General features: G+C 39.5%; 1 protein-coding gene across 2 annotated transcripts in view; it reads right to left on the bottom strand.

Moving 5' to 3' along the window:
• Positions 1-336: 336 nt before the first annotated feature.
• LOC116293259 (intermembrane lipid transfer protein VPS13C) overlaps positions 337-17,626 on the bottom strand; it is a 68,699-nt gene continuing 51,409 nt past the window's right edge. For both annotated transcript variants that reach the window (XM_089037524.1, XM_089037525.1), the window contains exons 88-116: positions 17,270-17,356; positions 16,932-17,042; positions 16,277-16,363; positions 15,795-15,860; positions 15,087-15,349; positions 14,648-14,783; positions 14,057-14,353; positions 13,420-13,529; positions 12,621-12,750; positions 12,301-12,435; positions 11,661-11,742; positions 11,127-11,196; positions 10,948-11,050; positions 10,713-10,778; positions 10,198-10,254; positions 9,496-9,626; positions 8,436-8,517; positions 7,389-7,502; positions 6,804-6,879; positions 6,167-6,252; positions 5,666-5,743; positions 5,550-5,595; positions 5,077-5,200; positions 4,410-4,479; positions 3,880-3,930; positions 3,100-3,197; positions 2,186-2,309; positions 1,808-1,879; positions 337-1,296 (exon numbers count right to left, since the gene is read on the bottom strand). In XM_089037524.1, the coding sequence (XP_088893650.1) occupies positions 1,252-1,296; positions 1,808-1,879; positions 2,186-2,309; positions 3,100-3,197; positions 3,880-3,930; positions 4,410-4,479; positions 5,077-5,200; positions 5,550-5,595; positions 5,666-5,743; positions 6,167-6,252; positions 6,804-6,879; positions 7,389-7,502; positions 8,436-8,517; positions 9,496-9,626; positions 10,198-10,254; positions 10,713-10,778; positions 10,948-11,050; positions 11,127-11,196; positions 11,661-11,742; positions 12,301-12,435; positions 12,621-12,750; positions 13,420-13,529; positions 14,057-14,353; positions 14,648-14,783; positions 15,087-15,349; positions 15,795-15,860; positions 16,277-16,363; positions 16,932-17,042; positions 17,270-17,356 (2,997 nt within the window). In that variant the 3' untranslated portion in view covers positions 337-1,251. The remainder of the gene's footprint in view (positions 1,297-1,807; positions 1,880-2,185; positions 2,310-3,099; positions 3,198-3,879; positions 3,931-4,409; positions 4,480-5,076; positions 5,201-5,549; positions 5,596-5,665; positions 5,744-6,166; positions 6,253-6,803; positions 6,880-7,388; positions 7,503-8,435; positions 8,518-9,495; positions 9,627-10,197; positions 10,255-10,712; positions 10,779-10,947; positions 11,051-11,126; positions 11,197-11,660; positions 11,743-12,300; positions 12,436-12,620; positions 12,751-13,419; positions 13,530-14,056; positions 14,354-14,647; positions 14,784-15,086; positions 15,350-15,794; positions 15,861-16,276; positions 16,364-16,931; positions 17,043-17,269; positions 17,357-17,626) is intronic.

Below are 17,626 nucleotides of genomic sequence, written 5' to 3'. Positions count from 1 at the left end.
AGGAACGGTTACCTTGAAGATGGCGCAGGGAACTGTGAAGGGGACTATATTCGAACCCTCTAAAACTCTAGTTAGAGTACCGTGATTAAAACTATGGAGCAGGAGGAAGAAAATAAGGAAGGGGGAGAGGGAGGGGGGGGGGGTGGGATGATGGCACCGGGTCCTTGTTCTCAACTGGGTGAGTACAGGGGTAAAGTCTTAAGTTATAAGTTTAAACATAGATAACTTGCTACACTTATTTTCGCACATAGCAACGCAGGTAAAGCAGTCGATGTGCTCAAAATTCCGTTAGAGCACGCTATTCTACCAATCAAAGCGCACGTAACAAAATGATCATTACCATAACGAAGTTTACATTTAATTCAATTATTTTAGCAGCACACTGCAGTACAAAAGTTACAAATTCTTTAGAAAAAATTCGCACAAACCACTAAGACTTTCTCTAAAATGTTCATAGAAAATCAAGGTAATAACTTTTGCAGTCCTTCGAGGACATTTTTACGCACGCGTACGACATAAAGTTTCCCCCATTTTACAAAGAGTAGCCTTCGTTTCCAAGTCCTACTGATTGGCTAATAAAACAACAAAAAGCTGACAATACAGCACAAGAAGAGCCAGGTTTGTCCCCGTTCTTGTTTCCCACCGGCCAAAGTATTTTACTTCTTGACGGGAAACAATCTCAGGTTCTTCAAATAAAATCGAAGCACAAAAAATTGTGCTTTAATTCTTTCTTTTTTTCCCATCTCTCTTTTTGTATTATAAAAATCGAATTAGGATGCCATGCTTCTAAAATCAGGCTCAGTTAAAAAGGTTTATAAAGGTCAGAAGACCCCTTTGTACTCTCTGTGAGAAATTACTCTGCATCGCCAAAAATTTGAAATGCCTTCCCCTAGAGAAGACTAGTTACCTTATTTCCTTAATTTAGTTCTAAAAATAAAACGAAAAGGCGAGCTTTAATCTTGTTTTTAAGGTCTGTGAAATGCCTTTAAAGAAAGGCGAAAAAATTAAGGAATAAGACCATTATATTATCGTTAATGAGGAAGTATGTTTTTTAGCCTCTTGAAGTCCTGTAATACCAGGAGGCTCTATCAGAACGATTTTGTCCCATTTGTATTTCTTAATTCAATACGTTTATATTGTTGACCCAGCATCTGATGTTGAGAAGAAATATTATAAAATAGAGACTTGGGATAAAATTTCAATGAAAGGGAGAGCGATGGAGATAAATCTTACTTGTCTAACTCTCAGGAGTTATTTATAACGACGTAGTAGACCACTGATTTTAGATTTCAAAGCCTGCGAGAACAAGGAAAACGTTGTAGAAGTTAATAAGAGGGGATGGATCCGCAATTGGACGGGACGTGATAGGCTTAATGGATGGGTGGATGGATGACTGGATAAATGAATAAATGGGTTGAATAGATTGGTGAATGTTTGGGATCGGTGGATGAATGAATTAATGGGTAGAAGAATAAATGAATGAATGGAATGGATGGATGGATGAGTTGGTGAATGGATAGGTAGATGAATGAATGGATGGGTAGATGAATGGATGGATAGATGGATGGATGGATGGATGGGTAGATGAATGGATGGAATAGAGAGAAAAATTATTTGATTGGCAGAAGAATGGATGGGTGTACGAATAAGATGGATGGGTAGAAAATTGAGATGGATGGATAGATGGGATGATGGATAGAGGGGATGAAATGTAGGCGTGGAAAATGAGATGGATGTATTTATAGGATGTTGGCTAGATGGAGGAATACAGGAAGAGAGGGAAAGACGATTCAGACAATGTACTAACCCTCAGATCCTCTGGGTTGTTGGAGCAGATTTCGTAAATATTTGTCGATATATCTTCACTCGTACCTCTTGCCTTAAAAACATAATCATCATAAAATCGTATTTTTCTTATGGTCTTTTAGCACCACCTTTTTTAGATTTTTCTTAAAAGTCCTTTTACACTAGAAATGTTGTAAATTTCGAGCATGCTCGAATTTGCACCGTTTACCATGTTCGATTCAGGAGTGTGAAGCCGCTCAATTTATGCGACAAAATTGCTAGTGTAAACGTACCGGGGATTAAATATTTTTTTAGAATCATGTATTACTATCTTATTTACACAACTTCAGCCTTTGACAGCATCTGTTTATGATTATTTTTAAACGTTCAAGTTACTTACTTGGTACTTAAGGACAAGAGAATTACTGGCAATGAATGGAGGTGATGACACCTCTTGGTACAAACACATCCAGTCAACTTTCCATTCATGCCAGAAGCGACTCTGATAAAGCTTTATTATACGCCTACAAAATAACAATACACACACGACCCAAGTTAACACATGTATATTTTTTCGTTCTTTTTTTAGGGCATGGGTGGGATGGAAGTTGTAAATATATATACTTATTTCAATAACGTTAGTCATCAAAAAACCTACAAAGCTGATATCACTGAGCATCATGGGAAACTTTTAATATCAAAAAAGTAAAGCTTTTAATACAAACTGCAGCTTGAGCACGCTCAGAAGAGGTGAGACTGTATCTGGTAAAAGATCTAAAATCCATCAACAGTTATTAAAGCGGTTGAAACATGCAAAATGTGTGAACCCATAATTATTGTCGGTTTCTGCTTTGTAGCTTTTCAGGTGAATAACTATATTGAAATAAGTATTTACAGTCAATTCCGAAAATTTTTTCGTTTTGTCGTCGGTAACTCAAGCCTACGCAACAGGACCGAAAGGTACTCTGGGTAGAAATCACTGAAGCCAAGTTGACTGCATAATTTTATCTGACTAGTTATGCCTGGTTTACAGCACGAACGTTCGTAGGCGAGCGGGAAGTGTTGAAGGAGACGTTTTTTAAATGTCTTCATATTTTCAAAATTGTGAACTGAATCAGAACTACTTTGTTCTTCTTTCCCTAAGACATGCATTTAATGGGTTGTTTCTCGCCATTACTAGTGGAAACAATAAATTCAGAACGAATATTTAACCTCTTCAGTGATTTTATTCCCTTTTGGTCCAGTCGCGTAGCCTTGAGCCGGTCAACGACAACGTTTTTTGAATCGACTGTTTTTAAATAATATCAGTCTTACTTGTTGGTCAACAGAACAAGTGCACTGTTTTCTTGGTCGGTTATACTATAATCAGAAACGTAGATGTCTCTTGAAAGCTCTAAGCTTCGAGGTAGGCTCTGAAATAAAGAATAGTATGAGGCAAGGCACGCTTTTATTGGGGGAGGGGGTAGGGATGAGGGCTGGGAGATTCGAAGTAAACCTTAAAAAATGGTTTTAGCCCTGCCCCTTTCACTTGGTAAGAAATTCATGGCCCTCCTATTTAGGTTAATTCAACAAGGAAACAGCTTTCGTCAAAAAATAAAAAGGTTTGACCCTCCACAAAAGTTCCTACTCAGACAGACAGACAAACATAGTTGTACATCAACTTAGTTCCAAATAAGTTATGACACTGTTACTCATGACCCTCCCCTATGAAGTCCCCCTCGCCCCCCCCCCTCCCCCAAAGGCTGTAGATTTATTTCTTAATCTTCTTTTATGTCATTAGGTTTGGCTCATGTGAAATTCAACGTTTTGTATTCGACCTTTTTTATTTGTATACCATCATTTATTTCATTCAATCATTCATTTATCTATGCATGCATGCATCCATCCATGCATTCATCCATCCATGCATCCATGCATGCATGCATCCATCCATCCATCCCTCCCTCCCTCCCTCCCTCCCTCCCTCCCTCCCTCCCTCCATCAATTCTCATTCACCCACAGTACCATTCTCCTTATTTTTCATAACCATACTAACTCATAACCATACTATTCCAAGGGCGCAAAAAAGTTTTTTCAACAGACAATCGCTAATACCTTTAGAATACCAAATCCTTTCGCTTCCTCTTCTGAGTACGGTTTCAACGGCTGGCGAAGAAAGAGTAAACCGTAAAATCAAACTTATGCTCATTTTTTTGTTTTCGTCTACCAAAACAATAGAAAGCTATTCCACGCGGCGCGTTCAAGACAAGTTATCATTGACAAACCTCTACCTTGGGCGTAATGTTTTCCCATTTCAGACCACGTGTCATTCCCTAGAGTATCATTTCTTTATCTAACGGTTGTGCACTATGAGACGACACATGGATATGGATACAACTCAAACAAAGAATCTTAATTCTCGAGGGAATGGCACGTGGTTTGAAATAATTTCATAAAATAATAATTTTACGGAAAGAGAAGGGTTGTGGGACGTTTTTTGATCGACGCACGGCGCATGGAGTCCAAGCACGGCGAAGGCCTGACCACCTTCAACTCAGACATTTTAAGACTTTGATTATTTGGTAGAGCCTACGACCTCCAATCGACCGATGCTCAACTAAGTGAGTCAATAAGCGGTAACTTACCTCATCAGGAGCAGCGAATCTTGGTAGCCTCATCCTGTATGCAATATCTTCGCCTCCTTGCTCTGCCGATCTTATTAGTAATGAAAATATAATTAATAAACTAATTATAGGGCTTTTAAGTTGTGACGTATTTCAGGGTCTAGTCAAACGAAAGATCTCTAAAATCTTGCCACAACTTAATCCCAGAATTTATTTTCTTAGATATATAACAAAAAAAATCCTGCTATGAAAAAAAATCTGAAAAATGTTGTAGAAGTAATTTTTAATTTGGGCCCGAAAGTGGTTTTTCGTTCGAATTACGTCACACTTAACAGCTCTATTGAGAATAAGAAAAAAATCTTATTAAGAAAAATAAAATAAAATAAAAAAAATAAAATAAAATAAAATAAATAAATAAATGAAATGAAATGAAAGAAAATGAAATGAAATGAAATGAAATGAAATGAAAGAAAATGAAATGAAATGATATAAAATAAAATAAAATAAAATAAAATAAAATAAAATAAAATAAAATAAAATAAAATAAAATAAAATAAAATAAAATAAAATAAAATAAAATAAAATAAAATAAAATAAAATAAAATAAAATAAAATAAAATAAAATAAAATAAAATAAAATAAAATAAAATAAAAAAATTAAATGAGAAGGTATCTTCAATGTCCTTACCTTCTGATACCATCAAGGGTAAAACTGACCATGTCAATGACACCTCCAGTTGGACGCATCAGTAATCCTAGTAGACCCTTGCCAATGCCTTTGAAAAACCCTTCTACTCCTTCTGACTTCGCACCTGAAATATAGTTCAATATAGTTTCACAGTACAGATTTTTAGGGGAAAGAACAATATTTATTTTATTGTTGTGCGAGATCGTGGGAAATAATAGAGCCTGCGTGCAGCCGGACTTTTCTTCGGACTTAATAGTTAGTTAGTTCGGCTGCACGCAGGCTATCACAATAGAGCTAGACTCAATTCTACAATCCTGGATTGTTCCAAATCCAGATGTTGCATCTGGCTGGAATGAATCAGACCTTTGAAAATTAACATTGACCATTGCCCGATCAATACCCGATCAATCGGTCCTAAACGCAGGCTCGCAAGACAAAACACTAATGTGATGACACAGCATCCCTTAGATTACCTTCAATAGGTTTTGTGACCACTCCTCCGATGCCAAATACAAGACCCTATAATAATACAAACGTTTAGCGTTAGATCTGATACTATTCATTCTAGAGTTTCCAGGCACCAACTCACCATGACCAAGCTCTTTCCTCCCATCATTAGGCCTTGACCAATCCCTGAAGGTTCTACGTACATGCGCTGTCGCCTTTTCTGAAATAACATATTCATGCATAAATTACGTTACTACAGGTGATGATACCTTTATTAAGCGACCTCCTTATTAAATAGGTATTCTAGTTGCAGGGTACCGAAGTTTTATTCCCATATTTACTGTAAAACAAACCTCTATTCATCGGACACCCTTCATTAAACGGACAGCTAGTTGCACAGTCGCGAGATTTTCTTCCCATATTTACTGTAAAACAAACCTCTGTTCATCGGACACCCCTCATTAAGCGGGCACAGGCAAGGTCCTGAGGGTGTCCTCTTGATACACGTACCACTGTATATTATTGAGGGTACTTTAGACAAGAGGGCAATTTCAACAAATTGTAAACTTTGCAGCATATATTACGCTGAAGCCGGGTAAAGTGAGTGCCAGCAAGGTATTTGCTCAAAGAATTACAATCTTACCAGTCTGTAGTCTGTGTCGAATGTTAGAGCGGCTACTGCCTGACCAATACTACCCGTGATGCGAGAGAATGCACCCGCCGTCCCTCCTACAAAATAAACAAAAAACACCATTTATTAAAGAGATTTGCTAATTTTATTTCAAAGTACTCTGCTATGCAGTTCAGGTAGCACATTACGCGGTGTTTCGTAATCGCCTACACAGCCGCTATGGATGGTTTTCATGGCGGCCATGTTGGAGGAACTTAACAAAAGAATTGTCAATGAATTCTTTTGTTATATCCTCCAACATGGCCGCCGTGTCTTTTGTTATTTAATTCTCTTGGGAATGGTTGAAAACCATCAATTAGTGTCGTCACGCAATGCTCACTGAGCGTTGCGTGACGACACTAAAAGCGGCTGCGTAGGAGACTAGGTGTTTCGTTGTTTCGAAGCGTTTTTTTCCTCTCTCCTCTCAATTTAACCCTAACTAATTCAAACTGGTTAGAGTTGTGTGCTCTGCAATCATACAGGGACTGTACAGCGGCTGCCAAATGCGCCCTCACATTTAGTTTGACCCCATTGAGCTGCACCACTGCTGTACTTGCTGTAGTGATTTGCGATAAACTCAGTTTATTATGAGACTACAGGAATAACTTACCCACGACGTGTCCAAGAAGACTCTTCACTCCTCGAGCAAGACCTTCAGCAAACTCTTGTGGTCCGTAGATAATACCCTGTTCGAGGGAAAAAGATGATAATTATTTTTCAAATTTCAGTTGGATTTAGTTTACCAAATTAAGTACAAAGAAAACAAAACCTAGGGCCAATTAGCGGGGACTCTTCGTTTTCCACATTGAACCTCCTTCGCTACACATCATTGTCGTTGGTTGCTTGTACTGTAAGTGAAGCCCCACAAATTCGACTGATACTTAAGAAATATAACAGATTTTACCGTGCTCCGTTCAGTAATAGATCACGAAGGAAGTAACGACCTAAATCACTCAAGTAGTGTGGCGAGTGTGCTTCTCTCACTTCTTCAGTGGTTTCAGCGGTTCCTAATTTCTGAATCACTGAACGGTATTTTTTTATAATACAGAATGAAAATCGTCTGTTTTATTTTTCAACGTCGTTTTGCTTCACTTCTTTGCGGCACAGACTGCGCCCGTGTGAGGGGTCAGCACCGTGAATAGTAGCGAACACTGTAGACTGATTTTAAAGAGACTATGAGACTGAATCTAAATACCTGGTACGGTTCGTAGAACAGGTCCTTTACACCTTCACCGATGCCTGATATCAGAGCGTAAGGGTTTCCCAGTACGTCTAGACCGAGGACTAATGCATACACTTGACGCACGCCCTGATAAGAAGGAAAATATATTGTTCTTGTTATTAGTATGCGCGTATCATATACACCTACTTGCAACAACGTTGTCATACGATATTAGAACATTAGTAATTTAGTGAGAAAGGAATACATTAAAAGACAAAAGAAAAAGTTCAGCTTCAGTGATCTTCTTTTGTTTTTTTAAATATAATTCCTATCCCACTAAATCACTAATGTTCTATTTTCGTATGACAACGTTCTTGCAAGTAGGTGTAAGCCTGAAGCGAGATGAAGTTTTACCCCCGCCCTTGACCATAATCTTTTCACATTGCTTTTGTTTGTTCTTTAATTATGACTATTGTACCTGTATTCTCTAAGGAATCAAAAATTTTAATATGAAAGGATTTTAAAAACTATTATGGTAGAGTGACCACAGTAAATCCGTGAAACTTTAGCAATACTAAATAGCACAATTTCATGCAAATATTCCATTGTTTTCTATTATTTAACTAGCCCTATTTTGTAATATCTAGTAATTAGTGTTTCACGAATTTACTGTGGTCACTCTATAGAGTCGGGGGTAAAACATCGTCTCGCTTCAGGCTTATTATCAAATAAGAGCCAACTCTCCCAGCCTAAAGTGACTCGGATGAACACGTTAATACCGGTCCCGTCCCTAATCAACAACAGACATTAAAAGAGGACCGCGAGTTGATCAGTTGAATTAGAGTGAAGTCACTAAACCCGTGAAATAGATATTAGACTAATACACTTTAGTAGACCCTAATTCCATTGTTTTCTTTTGTGTCTATTTAACTATTACACGTTGACTGACATTTTTTATTTCACGGGTTAAATGCCTTCACTCTACCGTCATTATAATCTACTATAAACACAGTAGATTTATTAATTATCTAATGGCTAATGTCTATGAATTATAACTCATATTTCCATTGTCGTACTAACCTGCATCGTGTAATGCGTGATTATCTGTGCTTGTAGATTTTCTTGTGTGATAAAAACACCCACACGTTCAAAAAACGCTAACCTGAGAATTAAAAGGATCGAGAGTTAGTTTAGGTGGGGCTGACATGAGTGTTATTGCATATAGACCCCTTGCACTGAGTCCTGAGAGGATTTCTTCTGGGGGACAAAAAAATGGATGTTCTTTTTTTGTATAACAAAAGACGGCCTATTATTTTGTCCCCCAGAACCATTCCTCTAGGAAATCAGCGCAAGGGTCCTATAACTTATTGAAATTCGTAGAACATTGAGGTTGATTTTTTGCGAGAACGTGAAAACGGAGCTAGTTGTCCGAGGCAAGGTATAAAGAACGCAACAAGTGCGTGCACTTTTGGGAATGTAATTTGTGGCGACGACGGTTGCTTGCGTGGTATTCAGTAGAATGCAATTAAACCATATACCCGTGAAATAGTACTAACTAATTTGTAAAAAAATAGCTCCAATGAAATAATTGAAAAACAAACTAAAAAATGTTTTTAGTGAGTTTTTTTGCTATTTCAGGGATATAGAACACTAAACTGGGAAAAAATATATTCAAGTGTAAAATTATAGTTTAGATGTAGGTTAAATAGACCCTTTTAGAATTCCAAATTACCGCTGTGTTTCTTGATTACAGACTCATTTACACAGGGTTAGCCTCGAGTTTGTGAAAATATTCACGTGTTCCAGTCAAGGTCCGTCGAGTTTCAAAGTGTTTGTATTGTTGAAGTTGTGCATTCTTTACTTTACCGTTGGTATTTGTGAATATTTAAACACTGATACGAGGCTAACCCTGTGCAAATGAGTCTGTAATCAAGGAACACAGCGGTAATTTGGAATTCGAAACTGGTTTATACCGCTTTATAAAATGTTAAGAAACCTGACATATCATAGCTATCAATCCAGCTGCAGAGTAAAATTAGTCTTTATTCATATTGTTCTTAACCACTCCGTCCTCCTTTTAAAAAAGCCGTGACGTCCTAGTGAAATAGGGTAATTAGATGGTGGTCATCACATGACTCACTTGAGTTGCGCGTCATTCATGTCGGTAAGTGTCGCTCCAATTGAATCGATGAAGAAGTCCATGATGTTTGCTGCGAATACTTGATCAAAGTCCTCGTCTACGTCGGTTACAAGCGAGAAACTAAGATTGATCTAAAACGACAAAGAAATATAGAATACTTTATTGTTTCAAAATTTTCAGGGGCGTTGGTTTATTTCTCCGCATCCCCAATCCCGCGACTGCAGACAGACAGACAGACAGACAGACGGACGGACGGACAGACAGACAGGGTTCAGGGTTCTATCTCTGAGTTAGCCGTGCCCTGACTTAGATCAGCCCAAAGGTTGTTTCAGGGTTTGATCTGTGAGTTAGCCATGCCCTGACTTAGATCAGCCCAGGGGTTGTTTCAGGGTTTGATCTGTGATGTAGCTATGCCCTGACTTAGATCAGCCCAAAGGTTGTTTCAGGGTTTGATCTGTGAGTTAGCCATGCCCTGACTTATATCAGCACAGAGGTTGTTTCAGGGTTCAATCTGTGAGTTAGTCATGCCCTGACTTAGATCAGCCCAGAGGTAGTTTCAGGGTTCAATCTGTGAGTTAGTCATGCCCTGACTTAGATCAGCCCAGAAGTTATTTCAGGTCATTGATATTGATAAAATTGAAGGTTTTTAATGGCGGTCATAATAGTTTACGAAAAAATTCCATTATATCCGACAAAACAAACCTTTAGCGGAGACAAATGGAAGTACTCTAGGAACACTTGTTGTGTTTGTAGGGCTGCCTGCAGAGAAAAGCAAAGTTTACTGAGGCCCTGTCCACAAGTATCCGGAAATTTTTGTATCCGCAAATTATTTTTTGCGGATACGAAAATGTTTGCGTCTACACGCAACTCAATCGAATCGTTTTCACCGTCCACACGTATCCGTTTTCGTAAAATTTGCGGATACGGACACAAAAATTTGCGAACACGTGTGGACGCAACCCGTTTCCGAAAAAAAAAATTGCGGATACAATAATTTCCGGATACGTGTGGACGGGGCCTGAATAATATTTTTTAGATCTACCTTTGTTCCATCCTCATCATTAAGTTGTGTTCAGACCAAGTGTCATTCCCTTGAAAACGAGATTCTTTGTTTGAGAATCGCACAACCGTTAAACAAAGAAATGATACTCTAGAGAATGACACGTGGTCTGATATAAGAAAATATTACCCCCAAGGGTTTATACTTCTAGACTTACCTTAACTGCCATTGTTTCTTTCAAGTGCACCTTCACTCTCTTCATATCTGTATTGAAATACTCTTCCTTGAAACAATTATAAAAGTAAACATCATCAACAAACACTAGCCAGTAAATATTCAAAGGGCCAAACGAACGAACGAACGAACGAAGAACGAACGAAGAACGAACGAACGGACGGACGGACGGATTTAATAGAATAAAGGATTTTGTGTGTTTGTGTAATTGGTATTACCTCGTTATATTCCTCCGGTGGTTTGGTCAGTAGACTACCGATGGCGATGATGAAACTCTTGTCTAACTTGACGTTCATCTCCTGCACAAGAGCTTTGGCATATCTGAAAAGAAGCGAACGAAGAGAATTAAGAAAAAGTATGCAGCCATATTAAAGTATCTGTCTGTAACCCAACTTACTTGAAGTGATAAATACCCTGTCCTGGTACCTCGTGATAGATAATTGACATCTCGATGAAAGGTTTAGGGCCTATTGGAAATAAAACAGTTGGTAATCAAGAATAGGTAAATAAGGTGTGAATTATTCAAATAAGGCATCAATCACTTCTATTGTCTTCTACCGGATTGCAACGAAGGAAGGGGGAAGGGAGAAAAGGGAAGAAAGAGGGAAAACAAGAAGGAAAAGGGGAAAGAAGAAAGGAAGGAAGGAAGGAAGGAAGGAAGGAAGGAAGGAAGGAAGGAAGCAAGCAAGCAAGCAAGCAAGCAAGCAAGCAAGCAAGCAAGCAAGCAAGCAAGCAAGCAAGCAAGCAAGCAAGCAAGCAAGCAAGCAAGCAAGCAAGCAAGCAAGCAAGGAAGGGAGGGAGGGAGGGAGAGAGGGAGGAAAGGAGGAAGGGAGAAAGGAAAGAATGGAAGGAGTGAGGGAAAATATAATGAACCAAAAGAGCAGGCAAACAATCAAGCACGATATTAAATTATGGATTGCATTTTTTTTACCGTGTCTGGTGGCCACACCTGGCGGTAAAGGAGCTGGGTACAAGACCACCGGAAAGACTGTGCCATACAATTGATTATCAATCTGATATATTAAATGAAATAACATCGATTGTCAAAAGTGTGACGCATGGGTGACATTGTGGTAATGCTAGAAAAGAAAGAAACAGTAACAACGAGGAAAGGCAGGCGTGAAGTACTAAATGGGGGGTTGGTTGAAACAACCTCTAGGCTGCTATAAGTAAGGGCATGGCTTACTCTTAGAATCCTGAAACAACCTCTGGGAAGATCTACGCGAGGGCACGGCTAACTCACAGATCAAACCCTGAAACGACCTCTGGGCTGATCTAAGTCAGGGCATGGCTAACTCACAGATCGAACCCTGAAACAACCTCTGGGCTGATCTAAGTCAGGGCACGGTTACTTCACAGATCGAACCCTGAAACAACCTCTGGGCTGATCTAAGTAAGGGCACGGTTACTTCACAGATCGAACCTTGAAATAACCTCTGGGCTGATGCAAGGCAAGCCGCGGATCCCCCACAGTTCAAAATCTGAAACAATGTCTGGGCTGATCTAAGTCAAGGCACGACTAACCTGACAGATTCTGGGCTATAACTAACAGATCGAACCCGGTAGCTTACCTGTATTCTGTGCATCTTGCAGTGAACACTTTGGTAGTGTCGTGATGAACAATAATGGAACCAGAACGCTGGCTCAAATGATCGCCGTAGCGCACCCTCGTGTGGAGATTTCATGAACATACGGCTGAAATCAACCTGGTAAAAAAAACAAAAAAACCCAAGATATCAATTAGCCATTTCAAAAATTCAGAGTCATCTGGACTTCGAAGATGACTTCCGCACAGGCTGTCGAAAAGTCGGTCCCCACCAACAACAGTCTTTCTCAACACGACACTCACCCTGACGATCACACTTCACTAGCTTATGCCTAGTAAACTTACTTCAGCTTTTTCATCCATTTTAATCTGTTCTTTGCCATTTTTCCAGGCGTCTTCCAGCCAGGAAGCCAGTTCAATACCGAGGGTTTTCCATCGACCTGGTGACTTCTCTACTTGCCAAACAGATGTTGAACTATAACCAAGAGAAAATGAACTAAGAGAGATGAACTCTGATATTCGTGCTTGCTACCATCATGGGCACCGTTTGATGCTATTTTTAGAATCACATTTGCCATCGTTTGTAGTTTGCGCGCGCAATATAAGAAAAACACATGAAAAATGAGCAAACAGCGTAGAGCGCGCACATTACGCGCGTGTAGAAAAAGAAACATTTAAATAGATGATTTCTAAAAACGCCATCACTAATTATATAATATAGCCTGATGGGGCGCGGGGATTCCTTCTCTTGGTTCATTTTCTCTTGCTATGACCAATAAAGTGCTACAATAACTACATATATTTAAAAAAAGATACCTTAATACCGTTTATAAAACAGCGCACTTGCCCCCTTGTTTTATGATGGTAGGTGTTGCTTGAAAACCCGTTACCCTCGATCCATGATCGAATTCGAATATAAAAGTTGATTTTAACGGATGGAGGACAACCGCGGAACCGGCCAGAAAAATACTCTTGAAGCATAGGAGAGAACCAACAAGCATCTCTACTTACATGTGACTGAGGTCTGAGGATCGATCCCTTCACCACAGCGGTGAGAGGCGAGTGTACTACCCCTACTCCACCCTTGCTACCCTTAAAGTGTCACACTCCCTAAAATTCAAAGTTAGATTTTTGTAGATTTTACCTTGATAGCGTTATGTTTGCCACCTCTTGTGGCTTACTGTTCATTAGTGACATCCCAACACCATCCAACGATACGAATAATTCAAAGGTTACTGGTTCGCATTCGCTGCTCTGTTGAATTGGGAAGAAAAATGGGGTTAATAGTAAGCCAAGATGGTAGGTTTGTTGAGTAACAATTTCCTGTTTTCAAGAATTTAAAGGAAGACTAGTAACAATTGAATTTGGAAACGAGATAAAAAATCTCTGCCATTTGGCATTTACGTTCTATTATCATAATCATCATCATCGCCATCGTCATCATAACCATCATTATCATCACCATCACAATCTTCACCACCACCACCACCATCATCATCACTACCATCACCACCACCACCATCATCACTATCACCATCATCACCTCCACCGCCACTACCACTGTAACCATCATCATCATCATCGCCACCACCACTACCATCCTCGTTATCATCATCATTAGATCACTATTATCATCATTACCACCACCATCATTAACACCGCCACCATTACCACTACCACCACCATCCTCATTATCACCCTCATTAGATCACTATTATCAGCATCACCACCATTATCATTTTCAAAAACTCAGAAACTCAGAAACGGAACCTTTTTCTCACCCTTCTCGCAGCAGCAGCTAGTTTACCATTCTGTGTAAAGATCAACACTCTCTGAAGCCCATCCAGTAAAGATACCCAATAGATAGTCTTCTTTGTTCGCTTGTTCCTTCTAAACCTTGCAGCAACACTGTCAACCTCATCTGCACCACCAGTATCATCATCAGAATCGTGAGACGGCACTGATGGCTTCAGGCAGGAAGGAACACATTTGTTGTTTGTGTCTTCCATCGTTTTACGGTCTTCTTTTATGTCTGGACCATTTGCGTTGACTTCTAGTTGAACGTGGCCATGATCGTCCTAAATTGAAAAGAAGTTTTTTTTTGCTTAAGAACCATATAAATGTTTGTTTATTGGAAAGATAGCAAGCAAGCAAGCAAGCACGTTAATATGAAAATGGGGATAATATCGATGCAACTATAAATAAATAAATAAATAAATAAATAAATAAATAAATAAATAAATAAATAAATAAATAAATAAATAAATAAATAAATGAGTGAGTGAGTGAGTGAGTGAGTGAGTGAGTGAGTGAGTGAGTGAGTGAATGAATAAAAAACCAATAGGCGCAAAATAGTTTATTCTTTGCATTACCTTGGAGACAGGCGCTACCATAGCATCGTCCACACCGAGGTAGGGTTTCCATAACAACCTGCGTGTCTTGGTAGGATCATCCCACGTGTACAGAACGGAGAACTGGGGTTGAAGTATGGTCACGTGACCTGCATCTCTGAACAGTTGAAAGTGTACATATTTTTAAAAAGGTTGCTGTAGCCAAAGAAGATAAGTGATGCTAAGATCTAGGAATAGACCTCTAGCATGGGACGTCAAAGCAGCTCAATTTGGAGGACAAAACAAAAGAATTTCAATCTCCTGAGAATTGGAAACCTATCTGCCCTCCAAACTGAGCTGCATTCCGAAGTGCTGCAAGTGGTCTATAGCTCAAATTACTAGTATTTCGTGTCGAATTTTGTAATACAATAGCTAAAGGTATAGGTAGATAAATCTTGAATTCCAGATTTCTAATACTCACTCTTGCATAAACCGGAGAGCAACATCATCACAAAGGTTTTCAATCCGTATCGTAGCCACCCCAGGGGAGTAGGGTGTGAAGAGAATTGTGGTCACTGAGTCCTCCACCTCTCCGTGCACTTCGACGTTAATGGCCCTTGGTTCGAACATGCGCAGTACAGTCGTGTGTGAGTATTCAAATGGTATTGCTTTAGAGGCGAACGCTGACAAGGTTGGTTTGATGAGGATTCGTTTACCGGAACTTTTTGGCCAAAAGGGCTTGATCTGTAATATGGGAAAAGATGAGACGGTCTAATGGTAAGGCCCTGTTACACGAGGATTTTTCTCGCAACTTGCAATACAACGCCGTTGCTTGCAATTTGCACAAGGTGTAACACCCTTTTTTGAAATAAAGTAATACGACATAAGATGAGACGGTCCAGTGGTTAAGGCCCTGTTACATAAGGAAATTTTTTTTGCAACTTGCAATGCAACGCTGTGACCAATCGCAATGCATCTCTTCCAGACCAGGTTTCGCAGACCAAGAAGCGTTACGTTGCAAGTTGCCATCGTCAGCTTGCATTGTAAGTTGCAAGAAAAATGGACATGATTAACAGAACTTAGTCTGAATGTAGACGTCCTTGTTGTTCTGGTTTGAGTCGGGGAGGATTGGAGGATCGGAGGAGATATCATTTCAATGAAAAAAAAGCAAGGAAAGATCCTACTTTACCTCGTCTGGTTCAATGGCAAACCACAGTGGTGACTTTGAGCTGTCTTCACAGTACGATATGGAAAACTGAAAACAAAATCAATCAATCAACAAAAGCCATCCCTCAATGAAGATGATTTCAATTATGAAGAACGAAATCAATGTTTAGTAATAACAGAGCATAAAGTAAAAAGGCATGATAGGGAATGACACGTGTTCTGAAATGGGGAAAAAAATACGGCCAAGGTAAAAATGTCAATGATGTCACTACACTTAAAAGTTAAAATGGAGAACAGATTAGGATTCAAGGCTATTTTCAGTACCGGAAATCAAACATGAAATTGACATAACAAGGTATCCCACAATTTCTTGCGATATATAAATTAGCACCCCCCTCCCCCCTAATTTATTGGCGCTGGCAAGCCCAAGGTAAAGAGGTTTGGATTCACTATTCATTAAATAAGCTAAGTGTCAAATTCATCCCATCTCCTAGGTGTACCTACCTCTGTTTTGTTGATGACCACGTACTTGGGTGTTAAAGTGATGATCTTAGTAAGACCTGTCTGCGACATCTCGATTTGTACAACAAACTGAATCATGAAAAATAAAACAAGATGCGAGTTTATCTTCCTGGTGGTCGGATCTAGAATCTCGAGTTGCTTCCGTGTCCACCAGACAATTACAGTGGTACCTCCGTTAAGCGGAGCCCTTATTAAGCGGACACCCGTCATCGAACGAGCAGCTAGCTGTACGATCCTGACATTTTCTTTCCATATTTACTGTAAAACAAACCTCTATTCATCGGACACCCTTCATTAAACGGACAGCTAGTTGCACAGTCGCGAGATTTCCTTCCCATATTTACTGTAAAACAAACCTCTATTCATCGGACACCCTTCATTGACCGGACAGCTAGTTGCACAGTTGCGAGATTTTCTTCCCATATTTACTGTAAAACAAACCTCTATTCATCGGACACCCTTCATTAAACGGATAGCTAGTTGCACAGTTCGAAAATTTCCTTTCATTTTTATTGTCAAGCAAACTTCCATTGAGCAGACACCGTCTTTTAAAAGAACTCCAGGAAATGTCCCGAAGGTGTCTATTTAATAGAGGTACCACTGTATTTATTAAGGTCAAATAATTATTTCAAGTCACCTCAAACTTTCGTGTTTTCTTGGGGTTATGACACGTCACGACTCCACAGTCGCCTACAGCATCAAGTGAAAACCTTTTGGACCAAGGACAATCTAGAATCTTTAGTCGTACCTAGTATACAAGAAGAAGAGGATTTGACAGTTGTAACTTAACGTTTATAAACTTGTGGCCCTCTGTGCTTAACGTCTCTAAGAGACGGGACAATTTTACACGATCATCCCAGCCAAGACGAAAGTCTAATCATGTGCAAATTTTTCGAGCAAAGTTAGCAACTTCTACTCAGACTTCTACTCGGTCATGTCTTTTGTTACCCCATACTCTTGGCAAAGAACACTTACCCTCCTAGATGACTTTCCAGTAAAGTTAAACAGTACTGGCTGATCGTCCACTGCTGTTTGATTATAGATTTGATGCGTCTTAGACACCTGCAACCAAACACTCGACATTTTAAGTAAAAAGTCACTCTGAAACCGCCTCTGGGCTGAATTAAGTAAAAGCAAAACTAACTCACAGATCGAACACTGGAACAACCTCTGGGCTGATCTAAGTCAGGGCATGGCTAACTCACAGATCGAACCCTGAAACAACCTCTGGGCTGATCTAGTCAGAGCATGGCCAACTCACAGATCGGATCCTAAAGCAACCTCTGGGCTGATCTAAGTCACGGCATGGCTAACTCACAGATCAAACCCTGA

Source organism: Actinia tenebrosa, unplaced genomic scaffold (genome assembly GCF_029948245.1).
Source record: "Actinia tenebrosa isolate PJP-AT-01 unplaced genomic scaffold, QUT_ActTen_1.0 PGA_scaffold5__44_contigs__length_20552954, whole genome shotgun sequence".
NCBI classification, from domain to species: domain Eukaryota; kingdom Metazoa; phylum Cnidaria; class Anthozoa; order Actiniaria; family Actiniidae; genus Actinia; species Actinia tenebrosa.
This window is presented reverse-complemented; position numbering and strand designations above follow the sequence as displayed.